The sequence below is a fragment of the Myotis brandtii genome, unplaced genomic scaffold (genome assembly GCF_000412655.1).
Source record: "Myotis brandtii unplaced genomic scaffold, ASM41265v1 scaffold237, whole genome shotgun sequence".
In the NCBI taxonomy this organism is placed as follows: Eukaryota; Metazoa; Chordata; class Mammalia; order Chiroptera; family Vespertilionidae; genus Myotis; species Myotis brandtii.
This window is the reverse complement of record NW_005358943.1, coordinates 1,442,137-1,466,796: the sequence shown is the minus strand read 5'-3', so window position 1 is coordinate 1,466,796 and position 24,660 is coordinate 1,442,137. Positions and strand designations below refer to the sequence as shown.

The 24,660-nt window shown below is 35.3% G+C and overlaps 1 protein-coding gene across 1 annotated transcript in view; it reads right to left on the bottom strand.

Moving 5' to 3' along the window:
• PLCZ1 (phospholipase C, zeta 1) overlaps positions 1-24,660 on the bottom strand; it is a 43,284-nt gene that overhangs the window by 6,946 nt on the left and 11,678 nt on the right. The window contains exons 3-9 of the mRNA XM_005866823.1: positions 21,989-22,190; positions 18,996-19,140; positions 14,414-14,563; positions 12,265-12,507; positions 10,490-10,637; positions 6,103-6,219; positions 4,608-4,780 (exon numbers count right to left, since the gene is read on the bottom strand). Coding sequence (XP_005866885.1) covers positions 4,608-4,780; positions 6,103-6,219; positions 10,490-10,637; positions 12,265-12,507; positions 14,414-14,563; positions 18,996-19,140; positions 21,989-22,190 — 1,178 coding nt within the window. The remainder of the gene's footprint in view (positions 1-4,607; positions 4,781-6,102; positions 6,220-10,489; positions 10,638-12,264; positions 12,508-14,413; positions 14,564-18,995; positions 19,141-21,988; positions 22,191-24,660) is intronic.

Here is a 24,660-nt window from a genome sequence, read left to right as displayed (position 1 = left end):
GCCCTGCTCTGAGCCCGACCAGGGGCTGCACCTAGGGATTGGGTGTGCCCTCTGCCACCCGGGAGCAGGCCTAAGCCAGCAGGTTGTTATCTCCCGAGGGGTCCCAGACTTCGAGAGGGCCCAGGACGGGCTGAGGGACACCATTCCCTCCCCCCCAAGTGCACATGTGCACTGGGCCTCTAGTGTGTATATATATATATATAGCAAAAATTAGAAGCATTATCATTATTACTTCTGAAATGTAAGAAAAAGCATCACTATTTCCTAGATAGCATTTTATGGTAATATAATTTATATGTTTAGATAATTTATCACAAATTTATATTATCTGTTGTTGTCTATATTATCATACATAACCTAAGTCTGACTAAATTCAGTATTTCACATGCATATTAGGAACCAGGTATAAGAAAAAATGCTTAAAAAACTATTAATTAGTTTTACTTAGCCTTTTATTAGTCAAGCTAATTGTGGAAGCAAAAACTTATTTTATTTTAAGGAATAAAGTTTGAACAAAAATCAATATTTGAAGTCTTCTTAATTAATAAAATGTACTAATGTAAAAATTTAGGTATGACTTCAATTTTTGAAGATTATACTAAAGAGAAACAAATAAAAACTTAAGTTTGAAAAGAAAAATAAAGAGGAAGAGAAAGAAAAAGAAACCCCCAAATTTTTCCTTTTCTTCATCCATATGTTATGGCAGTACCTAGAAACCAGAGTGATGGTGCAAATATTTAGCAACCAGTATGGAATGGGCATTGGTCAGTCAGCATAATTAGACATGAATGTAATTAGAAAGAAAATTGATCATAAGCAGCTAGTATACCAATATCAGAGCCTACCAGCTGAATATCAGATCTGCAGATAATAGACCCTTACCAATATGGAGAAGGTTCTCTATTAGTACACCTCCTGTCCAAAAGAAAATTGTCTAACTAAATAATAATGATTGAATATAAGAACTGAAAAAGAATTTAGGGATTATTGTTCAAATAGTTTATGCACTCTGACTCACAAAACCCTTCAAGGGACAATTGCAGAGGATGGATGTCAAACAGAAGCCCTCAGTAGCTCTGCTTTCATCTCTTGGGCTTATGCATAAAATTTGGAACTTAAAATAATGGCTTCATAGTTTTTATAAGCTCAAAAATAACTTACCTAATTCAAAACTCTTAGTTTGCAGATGACAAAGACTAAACCAAAAATGTTGAATAACATTATCAAGGGCATCAGAAAGCTAATAAAACTAGGTCTTTTCCCAAGTCATGCCCTCCACAATTTGTATAAGTTATAATGTAATCACAAATCTCCTTAGAATAATCAAAGCAGGAGGGAAGACCCACATGGCCAGGGCAGCAGCTTTGTGGGAAAATTATTAACCCTGTCTGTTTCACAACATGTCACTCATTCCCCTACATGAGACCTCTTATAATACAAACAGATGGCTTTTGTAAACATCTGTGCATACTAGCTATTGTCCATCTTTGCTTTATCAATAAAAAAGCATGTATAGTCTCTTCATTAAGCATGAAAAAGAAATCATCCATTCAATTAACCTGCATGTCCTGAGCATGCACTTTGTGTCAGGTACTGTGGATAAGGATTGAAAACACAGTCCTTGCCCTTAAAAGACCCTCCGTCAAGTGGGGGAGAATGACAAGTACTATAAGCAAATTAACAATTATAATACAGCGTGGTAAGTGTCTAATATATGCATGCATAGGGTGTTATAAACACAGAAGGAAATTACAAAATGAAAATGAACACAATTAAGTGTAGGGAAAAGCTGCCAAAAAGAAGTGACTCTTATGTCTTAAAAAATGAGGCAGCACACAATAAGCATGGAACAATAGTTCAGTCAAAGAAAACAGCATATGCTATACATGGAAGTGTCATCATGGACAGAAAAGGAGGCTTCCTTATGGTTGAAGAACAAAGTGAAAGGCTAGAAGTAGTGAGAGATGGGGCTAGAGAAGTATGCCATGGCCTGACTAAGAAAGCAATCAGAGACACAAATAAATACTAAGTAGGCAAGATAAGGTTAGCATTGTAGCAAAATCTCTCTCTTCAACTTGTGAAAGATGGATCAAGAGAACTAAGGTTATCTGAAAACTCCTTAGGAAGCCAAAAGAATAGAAGTGATAGAGGTAACAAATTCCTAAAATAGGACAGCAGCAAATAACATCAGATCAGCTGACTGGATAAGGGAGACATTTAGGAGTCGGATCCATAGAATTTAGAGATGGTTGGACATAGGAAGTGAAGGAGATGTGGGAGAGAAAAATGCCTCCCAATTTTTCAACCTGAGTTAATGGAGTGAACGAGTTCAACTTAATTCCCTGAGCTTTACATAAAAGTATATTTGACTAGAAAGTAATGTTTAGGCTTTACTATTTTAAGTTTGACAGAACAGTGATAAAATAGGTATGGATGTTAAGTAGGCTATTAAAAATATACTTTTATATTTCCAAAATGAGGCCAGATTAAGGATTTGAGTATTGTTGGTGGTTGAAATCATGAATGTATATAAAAGGACACAAGGAGAATGTTTAGTTTGAGGGGAGGATTAAGAAAAAGCCTTAGGTGACATAAATATTTTAGTGGAGGTACAGAAACAGGAACCCACAAATGAAAGTGAGAAAGAATTGTTTAGCAGGGAAGAAAAAAAAAAAGGAGACAGAAAAGCCACAGAAGCCCAGCAAGTTTTGTGTGCAGTAAGAAAGGATCTTAAAGGATGGCTGATTCATCTATTCTCACTAGAACTAGAACAAATAGACTAGTTGCTTAAAACAACCAGAATAATACAACTATTTGTATTTTTCATTCGTGCCAAAAAGCAACAGAAAGAATATTTTCAGATATGCAAGGATGCTGAAGTAGCATCCACCTATATTATGTATAAAGATTAGCAGAAATTTAAAAGGTATTAAAGGAATTCAATGGCACTCAAAATATTAATGTATACTATTGAGCTTATATAATAACCAAAAAAGGAAAAGAAAAAATTATTAACTTTTCTTATTTTGTATTAAAATTACAAAAGGGATACCAAAGTTATAATAACATTGTAAAGTAAGCTTAATGTATAATACTTTGACAGATTCTAGAAAGAATGCCAACTAATTGACCTGGGGCTGTAGGCAATTTCTAGATGTGACTATTCTAGAGGCACAAAATCCCTAAGAACCCGGAGAAAAGTCAGCTATATGTTTCACTGGCACCATTTTCTGCTGTGGCCAGGATCATTTTTGTCCCATTCATCTTTGATGTACTCTCTTCCCACATTAATCTCTGGTAAACAGCTCTTAAACTTCTTCCCATTCTCAGATGGGACAAATTGGCTAGGGCCTATAGTGGATGGAAGTGGTCCCCCAAATCCTGCAACTTTATGTCAGGAGAGGATAGGGCTGAGATGGGAAGAATAGAGGGAGATGCGCAGTCTGGAGGTTTTAGTATTTCCTGCCCCCGTGACATCCAGTAACAGTGGCTGGAGAACTTTCTCCTCGGCCAGCAGAGCCAGCAGAGAGCTACCCTCAGTCTTAACATGAGACACAATAAAACTGACCAAAGTACCAAAATTCCAGCATAGAATCTGAGATGATTCATATGGTTCTATGAACAACCACATACATAGAGAGAGGGACCAAGGAGACCACATTCATCCCATTTATTTTCAAACAACACGTACAGATACAATCTAAAATAGAATTGTTTATAATTAAGTGCAGAAGCTTGGGATTTTTAAGATTGGTGAAATTTTTAAAAAGGAAACAAAAATAGCAGTTAAGTTATAGAAGAATAAGAACGTTTTTGAAAAGACTTTCTGGGGAACAATACATTTTAAACGGCTGCTTATGCTCTCCAGAATTACACAGGATGTAACAAAACAAAAGATGAGATGCGGGATAATAAGATAGAAGCTGGGAGAAATATAAAGTAAGCGATATGAGGTAAATGAAAATTAGGGGGAAACCAATAATGCAGGTGAAAATTCACATCGACATTATAATCAGTAAAGAATAAAATCAAATAGAGAGGAAAATCAAATGCCAAGGGAACAGGAAAATGATGAAGTTGACACAAATTAGTAAACATGAAGAGAAGATACTCAAAGAAATTCTATTAATACTTTTAGTTTCTAAGTAATCAGTAATATTCAGAAATATAAGGGGGGAGGGATTCTGAACTGTAAAAGTCTAATTCTGAGATTAATGAAAAGCAAATAGCTCCTAGCATTGTCTAGTAAAAGTCCTTAAACTTAAGGGAGTCAGGTGGGGGACAGCATATCCACAGGGAATAAGTGGGCTGAACTCAGACTTCTCTATCACAATATAAACTGCCTAAAGACCATGGAATAATATAAATGAACTTCAGAGAGAAGAAAGTTTTAACCTCAATATTTCTATTCACATCATTCATGCAAAAAAGTCAACAGAAAGACATTTTTTGGATATGGAAGGATGCTAAAATACCAGCCACCTGTAATAGCTGAACACATCAACAGAATCTTAAAAAGCATTAAAGGAAATCAATGCAACTCAAAATATTAATGTATACTATCTAACATACAATAACCAGAAAAGGAAAAGAAAAAGTTCATCTACCTTTATTGTAAGTGTAACTGGCTTGCTGTCTTCTGGTGTTTTCTGTGGATTAAACTCTGTTTCAGTATCTCTTAGGAATCGTGGTTTCAAAATATATCCAGAACCACCATTATCCAAAAATTTCCCATTTTGAATGTCCATAGGCACACCAGGGGTCTGGAAATTTAAGGCCACTGTGAGAAAAAAAGTATTTTGACATGGTCAGGAAATAGAATAGCTAAAAACAAAAACAACAACAAGTTAATAGAATCACCGAAACCTAATCATGGGTTATATATCTTCAAACATTTTAAGAGCAAGCCTCATTAGTCAAATAACTCTTGATTCATAAACATTTTCTCCTGCCATGCCTATATCAACATGGTGATTTTCAAAGTTTAATCTGTAAATTATTTTATAGTTTTGAGTCAAAGAATCAAAATGACACACAATATATATTATAGAACAACCATGTACATGTCAGATAACAGCCAGTGAATATGAGAATAAAGAAAATCAGTACATTGCCCAAGCTGGTTTGGCTCAGTGGATAGAGAGTTGACCTGCAGACTGAAGGGCCCAGGGTTTGATTCTGGTCAAGGGCACATGCCCAGGTTGCTGGCTCGATCCCCAGTAGGGGGTGTGCAGGAGGCAACCAATCTATGATTATCTTCATTGATGTTTCTATCTCTCTCTCTCCCTCTCCCTTCCTCTCTGAAATCAATAAAAAAATATATTAAAAAAAAAAGAAAATCACTACATTAAATGCAGGAAGGAAAGATACCAACTCTATCATAAACTTTCAGGTCCAAAGAGATACAGCTATCTTTGGAGAAAATGAAAAAAAGACAGAGCAATAATGTTGTTAAAATATAGGAATACATCCATATAAGCTGGTAAATAGCCACTATATGCATTATCACCTTCCACCATTCCCAAAACCCCACCCCCACCATCCTGACCCTTCTCTCCTCATCTCTTCAAACCTATAGGCCTTGCCACAGTCCTGTAGCAAAAGGGTTAAAACTTGGCACTATTAGTGCCAGTGCTATACCAGCTGACCAATTTGGAACAGGGAGAGTCTAGTAAGGAAAAATAATAAAGCTATGCAATCTCATTCACTTTTCAACTATGAATGCAACAGTTAGTGTAATGTGTAAAAGGTCGAGGTTACTTAATTTGAAGAGGCCCTTAGCAAATCTTTCAAGCAAAAGATTTAATCTTCACTCTCCTCTTACAGCAATTTTGGTTTTCTTTTTCCCTTCCTACACTTCCCTTGCTAACTCTTCATTAATTTATTCCATGCCCCCAACTTTCACCTAGACTTACCCTCTCCAACATATTTAGGAATAACTTCAACTCTTGAAACCAATGATTCATCATTATTGCTTGAATGCAAAACACCCAGGGCCAAAACAAAATCTTCAAAAGAAGCTCTTTCCAAGAATCTTTTATTAATTTATAAAATTCATTTTACCTTATCTTTGCAAAAAACTCAATATCCTTTATAACATACCCATTTGACAACCTATATTCCAAAATTCTTGAGGATTAAAATTAGAAGAGTCTGCTCTTAGTGCTTTGGGGTATATTCTGGTAATGAACTTCGTGGTGTGAAGAATAAAATCATGGGCTAAAAAATAAATTATTAAAACATTGTGAATTTTTTTCAAATAAATTAAATTAACTACTTTATATATACTATATAATTCTACAATAATTCAATAATTTCTATGTGTTATCTTCACAAAAATATTTGCAATTCATGTAAATCAAAATAAATTTATGCCTTTATATTTGACAGTGTAATTCACCATTACTAAGAGGGTAATAATAATTTATCACACAATTTTATGCACACTAATCATTCACTTGAGAAATGAATGTTAAGTCCCATAACATGTTTGAGGGGGGAATTTTTTTATATCTAAATTAATTTCACTTTGACATAAGGATAAATAAAATTCCAAAATAAAATGCATTCATTTTTAAAAAATAAAAGTAGTATCATTCCAGATTTTGCCTTACTTTGGTTTTCACACTAGGACATAATCATATATAAGTCATATAACTTTATGATGCTATTATTAACTCAGTTGGATATTTAATAGATTCCCATGGTTGAATGGGACCTTAAAGTTATCCAATTCAGCTGTCATCCCCAGCCACCACTTCATCTTCCCCCCAAATTCATTCCATTTCTGTTTGCATCCTTCCACTGAAAAAAAACTTACTACCTCCCAATGTTTCTGATGATTTCAATTGTTTTCCTTACTGAGATAAGGTTTATACTTGTAGTGTACATTAACACACACACTGTTTATTTGAATTTATATATTTTTTGTTTCTATTTATATATTCTTTACATTTTTATTTTTATTTCTTGACACTTTATTTTTTATTGCAATCATTTTTTTTAATTTTTCAATTTTAGTTGACATACAATATTATATTAGTTTCAGGTATATACCCCAATGATTGGACATTATATAACTTACTAAGTGATCATCCCAATAAATCTTATAGCTACCTGACATCAGTTATTAGAATTTTATTGGCTATATTTCCTATACTGTATTTTACATCTTCATGACTAGCCTGTAATAATCAATTTGTACTTCTTAATCCCTTCACCTTCATATATTCTATTTAAATCACTTGAGATGCAAAACTAATTTTCACGCTCTACTATTGGACACTCCTTCAAATTTTTTAACACAAATTTTATGTTTCTCTGAGACACCTAGTCTTTATAATATGGTGACCAGTTATGGGATAAATGATTAATGCCTATGGCCCACTGTATTTGCTAGTCAAACTAGAACAGAATCATTGCCATACTCATCCTGAATATTATTCTTTAGGAAGCATTATCAAGTAAAAAGTTAGTTACTAAAGTTAACACTAATTACAGTTAACTTCATCAGCTCTCATTTTTAGAAGTTATACACTCTCTGAGATAAAAGTGTATTTTGAAGCTACTCATGTATAAATGCATGTGTATCCCAGTATCATGATCCCTTATCCAGTCTTACGCTAGATGTTTATCTTTAGGTAAAATGTGTTCTTCTGGGCCTTAATTTTTCTCATCTACAAAGCAATAAGCATGAATAATCACTAAGGACTCTTAACATAATATGCTTTTGTTATTTCTGAGATTAACCATTAGAAATAAAAATATGCTGTTATTCCAAATACAATTCATCTTCATTTTAGATAAATGAAAAAGTCAAATTTTAAAAATAAGAAATAAAACCACATATAATCTTTTCACTAAAATAATAACCACTGATAATATCTTGGTATAAATATTTCGATTCTTTTGCCACATGTACATATTTAATTTTAATTGAATCATATTATTTATTCCCTTTTATGAACTTATTTTTATTTACTAAAATAACATGAAAATCATTCCACTTCAATAATATTCACCTACCACATTATTTTTAACTAGAGGCCAGGTGCACGAAATTTGTGCACAGGGCTGGGGGTGTCCCCTCTGCCAAGCCTGCACCCTCTCCAATCTGGGACCCCTTGGGGGATGTCCAACTGCTGGTTTAGGCCAGATCCCAGGCAGTTGGACATCCCTCTCACAATCCGGGACCACTGGCTCCTAACTGCTCACCTGCCTGCCTGACTGATCGCTCCTAACTGCCTCCCCTGCTGGCCTTGTCACCCCCAACTGACCCCCCTGCCAGCCTGGTCACCTCAAAATGCCCCCCTGCCAGCCTGGTTGCCCCTCACTGCCCCCCTCTGCCAGCCTAGTCACCCCATGCAGCCTGCTGCTCGGACATTTGGTTGCCCCTCACTGCCCCCTCTGCCAGCCTGGTCACTCCTCACTGCCCCCCTCTATCAGCCTGGTTGCCCCTCACTGCCCCCCCCACCAGCCTGCTCACCCCCAACTGCCCCCCTGCCAGCCTGGTCACCCCATGCAGCCTGATGTTCAGTCATTTGGTTTGCCTCACTAACCCCCCTGTCGGCCTGGTTGCCCCACGCAGCCTGTTTTGTCCATCCATTTGGTTTTTTCAGTTGCAACGGTCACTTAGGCTTTTATATATATAGATGACTAAAAAACATATGTATGAACATTTCTGTTTCTTATTTTTCCTTATTATAAACTTAATGCTTATTATGTTTTTAATAATGATGAACTTCCTTGCAGTAGACCTTTGCCTATATCACTAATTATTTACTATTGACTTTGGGTTCAAGAAAAATACTCTATACCAGCCATGGGCAAACTACGGCCCGCGGGCCGGATCCGGCCCGTTTGAAATGAATAAAACTAAAAAAAAAAGACCGTACCCTTTTATGTAATGATGTTTACTTTGAATTTATATTAGTTCACACAAACACTCCATCCATGCTTTTGTTCCGGCCCTCCGGTCCAGTTTAAGAACCCATTGTGGCCCTCGAGTCAAAAAGTTTGCCCACCCCTGCAGTCTATACTCTAGCCAATGAAATGGTGATCCTACACTTTATAACTCTAATTAGAATTACCCAGTCCCTTTTCAGTGTTTGAACAAGTGTTTAATATAATGAGAGTGAGAGAATTATTACTACTTTTGCTGTACCTAAAGGTCCTGTCCCCATGAACAACAGAGAACATTCAATTTTTTGAAAGGACAGGGAATAATAAAGTAGATCATTCAAATTCAAACTCTATTGACAAGACTTTACAGTGAAAAATATATTTGTATCACAACCCAACACACACACAATTATAATTTATAAATAAAATATTCTCACTGCATAAATATACTCACATTATATTACATTACATTATTTTAACTGTGGTCCATGCCTACTGAAGTGATTTTGGTCACTATCTGCAATTTAAAAACAAAAACATCCAAGGTCTAAAATATTCAGTGTCTTTCTAATAGGAAGTTTAAGGAGATGAGCTAAAATATACCTCCAAACACATAGTACCAGTGGCCAGCCTAATGAGGTTAACCAACAAATATATCAAAATCCACGTTTCCAAACAGCCAACAGCCTTTCTCAAGTCAGTTGCAGGTGCTGATTTTTACACAAGATGGTAGATTGCAATTTCTTAGAAACACTTGGAGAGTCACCTGACTGTTGAGTTAGCAACCCATTCCTTTTTAAATTGAGGATATTCCCTGCCATATAAGTCTGAGAAGAGGGCAGGGTCTGCTTCCCATTGTGTTTCCCAGGCTTTGTTGCATCTGGGCTCTACCAAACAGAATAACCCACCTCAGATTTAGAATCAGAACACAGGTAAAAGGAGATACAGAGACAAATGTCCCTCTACAGGTGTGCTGTGGCAATGCTCACACAGCACACACGCCTGGTAGTCTGGCCTGGGTGCGATTTCCTCCCTCTCCTTCACCTCAGACATACAGCCTCCAGGTCTACTTAACTCTACCTCTTAGATCCTACTGAGTCCAAAGAGTTCACCCTGGCTCCACTCTCACTGAGGCCTTCATCGTCTCTTCCCTGTAGCCTTATGTGGCTATCAGAGGCCTCTTTCAAAAACACACCAGAAATCATGTAATTCCTGAGATTTCAATCTTCTCTTGCTCCCCTTTGATTTCAGGACAAAGTTCCTGTTACTTGTAATTTGGCTCTGCCTTTCTGTGCAGACTTGTCACTCTCTGCCCTCCCATGTAAACCCCTCACCACAGCCCCAGCCACCAAAGTGTCCACACTAGACAGTCTCAATCAAAATTTCATGATTTAAAGAAGTTGATTATTGGTTGAGTTCTGTAAAATAAAACTTAATGTACTTGAGGCATACAACCTTTTTAGAATACGCTAAATATGTTGAAATTTTATGAGAATGTAATTTTTAGAAATTCCATTGACCTATCTTGACACCTTAGCAGTGACTATAACATTTAAACATTTCATCTGTTTGAACCATAGGAATTTACCTTTTAACTTGGAAAGTTTTCGAGCTGTTGACTCCTCAATAGAATTACTTTCATAGAATTTTTGATACTCTCTTGAATAGTTAAAGTCTCTGAACTTCTCAGCTTTAGTATAAATGACAAGATCAGATAAGGCCAAAGCCACTTTTACCTTCAAGGTGTAAAAATAAAGCAGTCATTTCACATTTTTGCACTAATAATTTGAATTTTTTTCCAACAAAGAAAATATGCATTCAAATCAACAATTTGGGTCTTTTCATAAGATTATCTCCTCAAAAACTACTTGAATTGGGTCGATGTGATTATACTCTATGACAGTACTTAATGTTAAGATGAAATAGCTCAAACCTAAAAATCCCAATTAATGTAACAAGTATTAAAAATGGCAATTACTGTTATTTTCTTTTTCCCAAAGACTTCAGTTTGCTGTCATGAATTTGAAAATTTAGGAATTTTAGTCCTGAGTAAGTCATATTTCCAGGATGATAAAACATTTTGGAGTAACTCCTATTGTAGAGTGTACATTGGCTCTTTTACAGGCCTGCATCTATATGCGCTGTACTTCTATTGGCCTCTTCTCAAGTTTTGTTTAGGGAAAACATTTTGTGCTCATGCTAAATCTATGTGCTTAAGAATCCATAATATGAACTGGGCCTGACTAATCAAAGCTTTGTCTTCCTGTAGCAACTCTAATTGGCTCAAGGATGTGCAAATAACTGTGTCAGAGCCAATGAACAAAAAGAATTTGTTTGGTCATCTGAGAGATAGATGGGCCTTCCACTGGATTGGAACCTGAAAGCATATACAGTCTTGCACCAATATAGGGAAAGTGAGTCTAAAGTTGGAGAAAAAAACAAAGCTCTGTTTACTTTGCTGGAGAAATGATACCAAGTCATTCCTGAAAGTAGCATCCCTTTCCTTAAACTTTTCATTTATGTAGGGCAATTAATTGCACCAAAAATTAATAACTTTTACTTAAAACAGACAAATTTTTTCTGTCACTTGCAAGCTGATATGCCTTCTTATGTCATGTTAATTTGTATACTTATAATACTACTAGAGGCCCAGTGCATGAAATTCATACCCGGGTTGGGTCCCTAGGCCTGGCCAGCAATAAGGGCCCATCTGTGGGGCAACTGGTGGGGCAATCAGGGGCCCTGCTGGCACCTGCATTGGCCAGCCTGGTGCTGGCCGCTTACTGGCCAGCCCTGCCCCCACCCCCCATCGCCACCTGCTCACCAGGGTGACTGGCAGGGTGATCAGCCCTACCCCCCCACCCCCCCACAAGCACCCGCTTTGGCTGGCCTGGGGCCTGCGGGCTTGGGGCAGCTCCTGCATTGAGCATCTGCCCCTTGGTGGTCAGTGCAGATCATAGCGACTGGTCGTTCCACTGGTTGCTCCACCATTTGGTTGATTTGCATATTAGGCTTTTATTATATAGAATATTTTACAAACAGTGTTTTTCTTTTCTCTGACAGTCTTATCTCCTTGAAGGCAGAGACATTATATTGTTTGTATCTTTTGTACACTGCACAATGCCTAGCACATAAGACCACATATTTTTCACTAGAGGAAGAGATTAAAACAAACAGGAAAAGAGATAACTTTTAAAAATTATTCTCTACTGCTAATTTCTTCCCCCAAAAAAATTGAATAATAAACTAAAGTTTTTATAAGGAGAAAAATATTTCTCTCCAAAAAAATTTTAATTCTCTACCAATAAGAAAATAAGACAACTTTTCAATCACTTGTAAGATTTTCTCAAATCATGATCTCACCTTCTTTTTCCTGAAAAACGCTAATCCAGCTGAAGTCTTTGACTCTGTTTCCTTTTCTGGACTGTCTGTTAAAGTAATTACTAGTCTTGAACTTTTGGCTTTGTGAACTTCCTCTTCTGGATCTACATCTTCATATTCTTCATATTCCTCTATTTTACCATGCTTATCCAAACCTTTCCTTGAATGGGTTTCTATTAAAGTTCCTATTTTCTTGTTTCTAACTAATATTTTGAATTTTAATGCCTGCAGAAACAATTTGAAAGACAGATACAATTACACATTTACAGGTAAGTTTGCATTTGTAGCAGTTATTGGAAAGTCTTTCATCATATTTTCAATTAGCTCACAGTAGTAATACATGTAAGAGCTCCATCTTTTCCATACTGCTATAGGTACCCTAATAGACACCAGTAATATTATAGTATTGACCAAAATTCACCAAAAAATAAGCTTGTTATGATTGGGACTTGTTGCAGATTCAGTTCTGACTTCAAAATTAGAGAATCAGAATCTTGAGTTGTGAGACTGGAATGTGCCTCTTTAACAAGTCTCCAGGCATTTTTTTTTTTTTTTTGTACATTGAAGACAGTGCAGTATGAGAAAATGACTTTATCTCTAATTCCTTATTTTCTCTTTGGAAAGCATTTCCTTACTTTAGTATGGAAGCAAAAACTTTAATGAAAACTATATATCCCAATGCTAAAAATAGATTTATAAATAACAAGAGAAGGGATTCTATTCCTAGAAAGCTAAAATTATTATAATTTACTGAATTATATCATGACTAGTGGCCCAGTGCACGAAATTCATGCACAGTGGGAGGGGGGTGTCCCTCAGCCTGGCCTGCACCCTCTCCAATCTGGGACCGCTATGAGATCGGGCCTAAACCGGCAGTCGGACATCCCTCTCGCAATCCGGGACCGTTGGCTCCTAACCGCTCACCTGCCTGCCAGTCTGCTCGCCCCCAACTGCCCCTTCCCACCAGCCTGATGGCCCCAAACTGCCCTCCCCTGCCAGCCTGATGGCCCCCAACTGTCCTCCCTGGCCGGTCTCCAGGTCTAATTAGCATATTACCCTTTTATTAGTATAGATTCTTAGACTAAATATTTCATGGAGTTTCCAGCACTTTGCACAAGTTATTTAATGTTTATTTTCTGTCACAATTGGACAAATTTAGCCTGTGGGCATTATTATGAGGTGAAAGTTTTTCCATGTGTTCAGTTTATTTTTTCTGTCTCAATTCTTTCATGAGTCCTGTGCTCTTGTCACTACTGTCCAAACACCTTCATCTTTAAATTTTTCACTCAATTAAATAAAATGAGAAAAAATATAAAGGGAAATTTTCAAATATTACAAAAATACTGTTCTGCACCAAAATTAAACTCTTTGTTCTTAAACAATACTATCATGAAAAAAAAAATCATTTATCATCTGGTGAAAATTGGGGCCAGCAGAGTAAACTAAGAAGGACGGGCCAGAGAATGAAGAAAGCCTCAAAAATGAGGAGTTAACAAAGAAAGTGCTTTAAGGAAAGGAAGGAGGCATCCCCAGTGTTTAACGCTGTCAAGGGAAAAAGACAGATAAAGACTGAAGTAGGTCCATTAGAATTTATCAGCAGGAAAGTATTTGATGATCAAAATGAAATATTTATTATGGTGCAGTTGGAAGAGGAAGCCTGATTAGGTAGGTTGTGAGGAGATGAGAAAGTGAAAATTTTGGTTAAGACCAAGAATAATAAAATAAAGAGATAGCTGGAAATCAAATTGAAATTTTGAGGGTAGGGTGGGGGGTACCTTTTTTAAACCAAATACTAGCATATGCTCAACTGAATATGGAAAGGGACCCATAGAGACAGTTACATTGAGCAGATTAAAATAAGGAACCTGCCACCCAGGTGCTGAGGTATTGAGCTGAGGTTCTGAGGATAAATACATAGACATTTCAATTTGTACGCAATTCTTAACATACAAAATATATTCATCTAAATGTTCATAGAAACATTTCTAAGCAATGCATTGCAAAGATACATCTCTACAAATAATCAAATGTAAGCATTTTCAACCATCTCTAACCCAGTTTCATAAATCAATAGCACAGTGACACACTTTTTCTTTTGGTCTTAACCTGGGCTTCTCAGATAAAATGTTACCTCTGGTGAAGGTAGTTTGTCTAGAAAATCATCAAGAATATCAGACAGCAAGGCATCTCCCAAAATAGAATGCAAAATGTCTGCTATCACTTCTTGTTGGGGAGGAGAGCAGTGATTTTCTAAAGAGAGCACCACTGGGTAGTCAGATGTCTAAAAAATTAACCATTACTACAGTTATTTCTCAGAACTCCTTAATAATTTATTGCAATTAAAAGAAGCACTTACTCTATTTTAACACTTACTTCTAATGTACAGTACCTTTGCAAAATAATTATTTTTGAAACTGAAAGTACTTTTAAGTTTGACAGAACAAAGAACATTAAATCTATAGGAAAAGAAAAGTGATTACTATTTGCACTAGAAGTATAAGAAACAACTGAAGCATCCAACAATGGGTACTTATTTAAATCAATAATGGCATATCCACTTAAAGGAATAATATAGATCAGTTAAGAAGGAGGTGCAAAAAAAATTAAAAAAAGGAGGAAGAGGTGCAGCTATATACACTGCTGTAGAAATGTGTCTATAGTCTTGTGAAGAAAAGCAGTTGCCAGAGAATATGAGGCCACACTTTTACTTTTCAAAGTACATATGTATGTGCTTATTTATATGTGCTTAAATGTGAGGGGGGAAAAACTTTAACACTGATAAGTTAAGAAAAATGTTAATTTTCTATTTTTTCTATTTTAAATTCTAAAATCAGAACTTATAGTTTTATCATTTAAAGCAATGATAAAGATATTTATTTTTTAAAAATATAGGAGATATATTAAAGAAGGGTGACTCTACAAAGACATTTTCTGCCCTTTCTCACCACTGTAAATTTGAAATTTGCTACAAAATAGCATCACTCATTTTTGGATCTTATTCAAAATTATTTTGTCTCCATATATGATCATCAAGATACAAATTTACCAACTTTATAAGCAAACCAGGGAATTACAGGGTCTGCTGCATTATCCCAGACATTTAAGTAGGAGATATATTATACCTTTCTAATGGATTAGAATCTTACTTTCTTGTGGCTGCTGTAACAGACTAGTACAAACTTGGTTGCTTGAAACAACAGAAATTTATTCTCTCACAATTCTGGAGGCCAAAAATTTAAAATCAGTTTCACTGGCTAAAAAATTATTTCAAAGTATCAACAGGCTCTAGGGCAAATCTGTTCTTTGTCTCTTTCAGCTTCAGGTGTTGCCAACATTCCTTGGCTTGTGGCCATATCACTCCAATCTCTGTCCCTCCTCCCCCATGTCTTCACATTGCCTCCTCCTCTGTGTGCTTGAAATCTTCCTCGGTCTCCCTCATTAAGGATACATATGATGGCATTTAGGGCCCAAACAGATAACCCAGGATTTAAAAAATTCTCTCATTCAAATTCTTTAGCTTTATCACATTAGTAAATACCCCTTTTTGTAAATAGAGTAGCATTTAGAAGTTCCAAAAATGAGAACCTAATTTCTCCAGGGACCCATATTCAGCCTACTACAATACTAGTATACGTTCTTACAAGTATACATGACCATATACATACATACATATAGACTCCGTCTAATATTGAGAGAACATGTAAAAAAAGTTTTCCAAAAATAAAAAGTGATTTTGAAACTAGGCAAAGTGATAGCCTAGCTAGTAGATGGGGAGAGCTCTTTCTTTTTTTTTTTTTTTTTTTTTTTTTTTTTTTTTGGCTTCTGTGGTGGTCCTTGGCTCCAATCTCTGGAAAGGTCTTCTTGTCTTTTATCCTTCTTGGCCAAGTCTAAAGTAAGTATTGAGGAGTTTGCTTTTCTTGTAGCTCACTTCCTGACCCAGGGTTGTTTTAATGCTCACCTGAATCACACTTATGTTTTGTTTTGGTTTTGACAATATAATTACTTTTAAAACTTATTTTCTTATGTATTTGCTTCTAATAAGTTACATATGCCAGTATCTATGCCCAAAATTATGTCCTCAATCAAGTTACCAAATCTACTTTATTTCATTGCTATCTCTCCCAAATTAATGGTAGAAAATTCAAACTTCAACCTCATCTTTGCCACAAAATTGAGTTACGCTGTTCAATTGAGAAAGTTCATTGAGTCTTGCTGCTCAAACCTTTTTTTCATTTTGTCTCCTTCTCTTTGGAACCTTAGAAGCGGTAGGGGTTTCCATCCATGCAAGAACTTTGAATTTTAAGATTGTCTTTATTTTATTTTCTTTCCTTGGTTACCCACCCTGGATTAAGTGAGAGAGTTTGCTATACAAATATTTGGAGAAAGTATTTCAGATTAAGGGTTAATATGGCAAGTTCAAAGGCTTTGAGGTGTGTCTGAAAAAGAGTAAGAAGGACAGAATAGACAAGCAAACAAGGGGAAAAGGCCAAAGGATAAGAGAGGTAACAGAAAACAGAGGGTGTAGGGTTTGGGGAGTCCCATTATGGGTTGTAGCTTTTATTCTGAGTGGGATTGAAGGTTTTGAGAAGGGGAATGACATGATCTGACCTACCAAAAAATCACTCTGGCTGATACATTGAGATGAAACTACAGGGAAGGAAGAAGAAAAGCAGAAACATTGGATATGAAGTCATTGCAATAATCCATGTGAGAGGGGATGATGGTTGACCAGGACAGTGACAATGAGAATGGGAAGAAGGGATTAAAGAAAGTAGAGCCAAGAGGACTTGCTAAAAAACTTACTGAGAGGTTGGAGAGAAGGAGGAGAGAGTTAAAGTTGACAACAATGATTTATTTTAGGCCTAAATACATAGGAGTTACCATTCAAGGAGATTGGGAAGACCATGAAAAGAGTGAGACTGGCAGAAAGAGGACTATCTGGAGCTCAAATCTAAATGCCTTATGTTAAATATGCCTCTTAAATATTCAAGTAGAATGTGTGTGTAGTTTTCTGTATTGGTGTGGAGTTCAAGCGAGAAGTTAGGATAAAGATATAAATTTAGAATTATTAGAAATGGTATATTTAAGAAGATCAATGCCATTCATCAACGTTTTAAATTAAGAAATTTTTCATATTTTATATTTTGTGAATATTTACTTATTTTATACTACAGTGGGGCCTTGACTTACGAGTGTCCCGACTAACGAGTTTTTTGAGATACCAGCTGTCTCTCGGCCGATTTTTTGCATTGAGTTGACAGAGTAATTTGATTGAACGAGCTCCTTAACGAGCTCGGTCTCAGAACGAATTAAACTCGTAAGTCAAGGCCCCACTGTATATTTCTAATAAATGATACAGCAATTTATTTAAATTTAAGTTATGTTTATTTTTTAGATTTAAATACTTTTTATTTATTTTTATTGATTTCAGAGAGGAAGGGAGAGGGAGAGAGAGAGAGAGAGAGAAACATCAATGATGAGAGAGAATCATTGATTGGCTGCCTCTTGCATGCTCCCTACTGGGGATCGAGCCCGCAACCCAGGCATGTGGCCCTGACTGGAATCAAACTCAGGACCCTACAGTCCACAGGCCAACACTGTATCCACTGAGCCAAACCAGCCAGGGCAGGTTATGTTTATTTTTATAGTTAATACACTGATCTATTTAGGAGAACTTTAAGTTTATCAACTTTATGTTTAATTTAATAGATATGCATTAATTTATTAGATATACATTAAGTATTCAGTAAGATTAGATTAAATCTCCTCAATTTTACAATTGAAGTACTTAAGAAAGAAATCAAATATACTACATTAACAAAAACAATTTAAAATATGTAAAGGTGCTTAATTAGCCAAGTTTGTAAATGGGGCCAAGTATTCAAAACTGAGTGATTGCTAAAACCTACCCAGTTTATAGAATAGGATTTGTAAGCTACTTTAGAAGCTCTAGAAAGAACTGGGTCTTTGAATCTGTAGCTTTAACCATTGAATAGTAATTTTAAAATCCAAAATAACCTTCTAAACATTTTTGCTGTAGAAATAGTTGCCACTTGCCTGGCCATTGTGCCTCAGTGGTTGAGCATAGACCCATGCACCAGGAGGTCACCAATTTGATTCCTGGTCAGTGCATTCCTGGGTTGCAGGCTCATTCCCCAGTACGAGACATGCAGGAGGCAGCCAATCGATGTTTCTCTCTCATTGATGTTTCTCTCTCTCTCTCTTTCCCTCTCTCTCTCCCTTCTTCTCTGTTTAAAATCAATAAAAAGACATTTTAAAAAATAGTTGCCACCATAGTCATTACAAAAAGTCAACAATTGAGATAATACATTTTTGACATGTTTTATTTTTATATCTTGAAAGTAAAATAGCTGAATATTGGTAAAATATTTATTAGTATATAGAACTACTATTATATAGAAAAATATTTCTCAAACTTTTTTTATACATTAAGAAATATATTTATGAGGAAATAAACACACATTATTATATAATTAAACAAAAAGTTCCATGAAACATGTACCTTACTACTTGAGATTAACTTTGATAAATCTATCATTAACTATATACTGCATGAATTTCACTGCCTACTAATGGATCATAACCCATAATTTGAAATATCACTAATCCAAATCAATGCCAAGGATCATAGGATATGGAAACATGTAAATTATATTGTGTTTAAATATAATTTAATAAAGATACGCACGTACTATGAATGCATATTTGTGTATGGCTTGAATAACAGTTTTAAACAAGAGTTTGCTGGTGAGTGTATAACCATGGTACACAACAGGTTCATTTTGTGATCCATCCCAGCAATCAATTTCCAGACACCGGCATCCTTTCACAAGGGCACTAGCAAAATGTAAACAAAATAAATTGTCATTCCTGGATCATTAAAAATGTTAAAGTATTCCAAAGACTACTTGCAATTTCGCAATAAATTTGTAAATGAATCCATAACAAAGGTAAGTTGTGTTGAACTGAACACACTTTTCTTCTTCTTTTCTGTGAGCATGGCCTAACATGGAGCTATTATGGGCCAACCACAGTTCCAGCTCCACCAAGAGGGTGCGACGGGTAGGGCTATAGACTCTGACTCCTGCAATTTCTACCTGATACTTATGCTTTAAGTTCTATATGTCTCATCAAAAACATTTGATATACAGTTCACTATCAATAAATATTTATTGTCACATATATTTAAATAAATAAATAAATAAATAAATAAATATTTACTTACTGTGTTTATATTAGAAAAAACTGAGAGGTATAGGTATGTAAGAAGAAAATGGAAGGCAAACAGAAGTAATCCTCTAAACACAGTCTTGGAAAACAGACAAATGAATGAAAAGAAGCTGATTTGAAACATCAGAATCTTAGATGTGATACTCATGTATCAGGGAGAAAGTTTAAAAAAGGGGTCTCTGTCCTACATGGAGATATTTTTCCCATAGAAAACCAAGTTAGCATTTTTTTTCCAAAACAAATTTTAATTCAGCCCACTGTGTCCAGGCCAGTGGTTCTCAATCAAGACAATTTTGCCTCGTAGGCAACATTTGACAATGTGTGGAGACATTTTTTGTTACCATAACTGGGGTTGGAGGAGAGGTTTGTGACTGGCATCTAGTGGGTAGAGGCCAGAAATGCTGGTAAACAAAGAATTATCTGACATAAAATGTGAAAAATTTGAGAAATATTTCCCTGAGATATAAAAACCTGCAGAAGAGAGTGGTCCCAGCACAAAGTATTTGATGTAGAATCAATGATTCTTTCAACAGAAATGCAGAGTACCGAATAAACCACTCACAAAAAAAGACATTTTAGATCTAGTATTTCTTTGGTGATCATTTTAATCAACTTTTCAGGGAGATGACTCCAGCAGTATTTAGGTAAGAGTGTAACTGAGAAAAGATAAAGCAATTATGACACAAAAGTTGAGGTGCTGAATTCAGGGGGAAAACAAAAGAAAAAAAAAAAAGGACCTTATGTTCCCTCAGGAATAACATAGATAAAAGATGTAAGTGACCTGAGGAGGTAAGGCCTTAAAGGGGAAGAGAATTAATGGATTTTATTTATATTGGAGGCTTCACTAAAGCAATATAAAGCTAAATGGTTCATAAATTATTTGTTGAGCTTTTGGGGTGGTTTGCTTTTTAAGACTATTTTGTCTTACTTTTTAAGTGCACACTGCTTTATTCGGGCATATAGAGATTCGCTGTAATGTAAAATCTCAGAGTGTCTTAGTCCACTTGTCCCAGTGTTGGAGGGATGTCCTAAGAACCCTCTTCTAAGGAAATCTTGTTTGACCCACTGGTAGTTCCATGGGCAAATAAGGTGGCCACCTAATTTTAAGTACAAGTTCTAAAATGGGCTATATGTGCAGAAATCAAACGGAATCTATTTCTCAGCTTGTGTATTTACTTATTTGGATTTTAAATTGTAGAATAATCAATATCTGTTTGTAAAGTTTGGTAATTGCCATGAAAGAATGTTTGCTTTGCTCTTCTCTCAGTTGATTGTCAAAGTATATTGTCTTGCCCTTTTTATCAACACAGATATCAGTTGCTTGGGATGCTAGCAGAGAATAATCTTGAAGTCTCTACAGTATTGGGAAAACAAAAGACAAAAAAACTACCAAAAATTCAGTTATGGAAGAAAGCTTTTCATTAATGACAACCTACCTAATATTGATTCTTGCTATATACTTCTCTAGATAGTTCTGATTTCATCCTTGGATCCAAACAACCTTTACCAAACTACATATATTGACTCCATGATATGGTTCCCAGCAAAAGTGATTTGAGTTACTCGGAGGAATGTACAAGAAAGTATGTAAGAGAAAATCTCCTCCAGTGGTGAAGCCATTTTCTACTATTTCACATTGACCCCTTTTTGGGGAATGAATAATGAAAATTACTGTCTCTGTATAGAAATGCTCCACTTAAATAAGTTTGAGGGACTTTATAAGGATTAAAATATTTAATGCTATTAGGACAGTTTATATTAGTTTTTCTCTTTTAACGATGAGGCAATTAGACACAAGGCGTTTATGTTTGTCACATAATTAACAAATGAGAAAAAGTGAGGAAAGATCAGTAACAGAAACTTAAACATTAATAGATAAGCATTACATTATACCACCTCTCATGAGTAGAGAAATTTTAAAAGAATTGTCTTCTAAAATGATCTAAAAGGATATCTTCCACAAGTGGGTAGAGAAATAGAGGAAGAAATACAATTAAATTTAAATATTCAGTTGGGTGGAACATATTCTTGGAATTCAAAAGTAACTATATTTCTAAATCAACCTGTTTAAAATTTATATATTTTAATTAAAATAATAAAGTATGAATAGAAATTTCTATAATGAGTGTATGGCTATGAGTTGGGCTATTCTTACAGAATTCTAAGTGGATACACTTCTGAGTAAAGTTATGTATTTACTTAGATTTTAAATTGGAAAAACCATTTAACTGGGAAAAGGAGGTCAGCAGGCAGAATTAGGAGGAAAGTGAAAGTTTACATAGTCACTGAAAGGCTGGATCTCCAAGATACGTGCAAATCAAAAAGGCTCTTCCCTATGTGGTTGCCTAATATGCACAGCCTGCTTTTACTGGGAATTCCTACCAATGGAGGCAGACACCAGTGGGAACTTCCAGGGGTTTTAAAAGGTAATAAATTTAAAGATCTAAATAAATACCTTTCATATCCCCAAATGTCACTTGGCCCCACTAATTGGTCAGATATCAAGTATGTATTATGTGAACTTGAGATAAAGTAATCACTTAATGGATGGTGCATATCTTGATAAACATTATTAAATTCTTTACTAAATAGTAGGCAATCAGATGAGCACAGGAATCTTGAAAAACCTTCAAATGACATCTGGCTTGCTTGCTTAACTATATAAAAAAAAAGAAGTAAAAAGGTGAAGTAATATCATTAGCAGTATAAACATTATATCTCACTTTAAAATGTATTCAGTAATAGAGCATGTTTCTAAAATATTCATTTAGAATTAACATTAATACTATTTTTAATTTGTCTTTGGAAACAAATTTTTCTGAGCAATACCCTTAATTCTTCTGTATCAACATTTAAGTAGAGAATGTATTATTCAATTATCTCTGATTTTTTTTAATGTATTAAAAATATACACAAGTACAAATGTCATAGGTCAATGAATTTCCACAAGCTAAACATCTAGCTAACAAGCACCCAGGTCACAGATCAGAACATCAAAGCACCCCAAAAGCTTGCCTCCTGCTAACATTCAATCTCTCCCCCCACCCACCCAAGGGTATTCAATGGTCTGGCTTCTAACAGCATATCTTCATTGTCTCTTGATTTTGTGCTTTCTATGATCTCATACAGTTTGTATTTTGTGACTGGTCTATTTTACTCAAATTGTTTCTAAGATTTATTCTTTCAGTTAGACATTGTTTGTTCCCATACTGTATAGTATTCCATTGAGTGATTACACCACAATTTATTTATCAATTCTATTTTTGATGAGCATTTAGATAATTTCCAGTTTGGGGCCATTACAAAGAGTGCTGCTATAAACAATCAGTACCTGTCTTTTGACACAAATGCTTAAAACTGAATTGTTGGGTCATTTGTACATTACCATCTTCAGTAAGTTATCTCTAAACTTTTATGCACAGTATGGTCTACCAAAATTATCTACTTAAGCAGAACACTGGCTCTGGAATCAGACAGCTTGGGTTCAACCTATTCACTTGTTATGTAATGAGAATGTTATTTAACTTCTTCCTATGTTTGGAATGATGGTAATGAGAGTACTTATCCTATATATGAGCTCTAGGTTGGTTGCTGTTGTTTTTGTTGTTAATAATTCAGTTTATCTCAAAATAAGAGCTGGTGTGAATATTTGCTTTAGACTAGAGAGTGATCCTTAACAAAGAATTTTATTGCCAGGAATTTATACTATAGAAAAAGAGAGTCAAACAAAGATCAGTGTGCAAGAATGCTCACATTAGCATTATTTATAAATGGTTAATAAGAGGAGGAAACAAATTAAAGCTCAATATATAATACAATACTAAGCAGCCTTTAAAAATAATGTATCAGAAAAAAATATATAGTGACAAAAGTAAATGTTTATCATATCATAACAGTGAAAAACCTAGCATTCAAAAATACTATTACCATTTTAGTACAAAAAATAAAAGCTAGAAAAAAATACATAGAGGACACTGTAGGCATGCAAGCTTTCTGTGTCAAAGCCATGCAAATTTATGGGAACTTGTGGGGCAAATGCATCATATATTGTAATAGTAATGATTGCATAAATTGATTCTTTTTCCCAGTGCAATTAGCAGTAATCGGCTTATAGCCCTTTTGAACTAATAAATAATTAAATAAAGTTCTTTGGTAATGGAATAGAAAACAAACTCATTTTGTTCCCTTTAAATCTACAAGATTGTGATGAGAACCTCGTGGATTTTAATAACCTCATTTGGCACATGTCATATACCGATATGGAATGAGTTGAGAATCTTGGCAACATTTGGGACTCTAAAATCATATTTAAAATTGGCTTTAATATGCCTCTAAAGTGATCAATAAGCATGTAGATGAAATGCAAAGACTTGGCTGTGTCTGAAACCAAGTGAAGCAGAGGACGTTCCAAAAGATGAAATGGACAAACAGAACAGTGCAATATTATAGTTAAAATGCAAACACAATTCCAAGATGTCACTGCCACAATCTCATTATGGTGTTGTATCTTTTACCACCTGCAGGTAGCAGCGCCAAAATATTTCTTTTTGAATATTCACTAAATCAGCTCTACTGAAAGTGCTTATCAGTGAATTTCTAGTCATTGATGATATAAAGAGCTTGAGCCAGAATATAAATCAATTCACTACTTCCTTAGAGAAAGTCTTTGCTCCTAAAAAAGAGAAGTTAACTGAATTAATCAGGGCTACTAGTATTGTAGTTGTTTTACATTCTGGTGCAAACTATCTTTTTGCAAACCTACAAAAGTTTTAATGGTGATCTGATCAAACTCCCATTTGCTGGCACTGCATTTAGTCCTATTATGTTTAAAACCCCCCAAAATCTTAACAAGGACCTACAAGACTGGCAAGATTTGATCCCTGACTATCCCTCCTAATTCATCTCGCCCTCATTCTCCAAGTCCCAACCACACTATCCTCTTGTACCTTGAATTTTCCAACTCAGGTCCAACACTTTTCTTCCCTCAACTCAGACACTGCTCAGACATTTTTGTGACATGACTAGTTATTTTTTCATCATTTAAGCCTCAGCTCAAATGTCACAGCCTCATAGAGGAATCTCCTAAACACCCCACCTAAACTAGACTTCCTGGGTTGTGTACTCTCT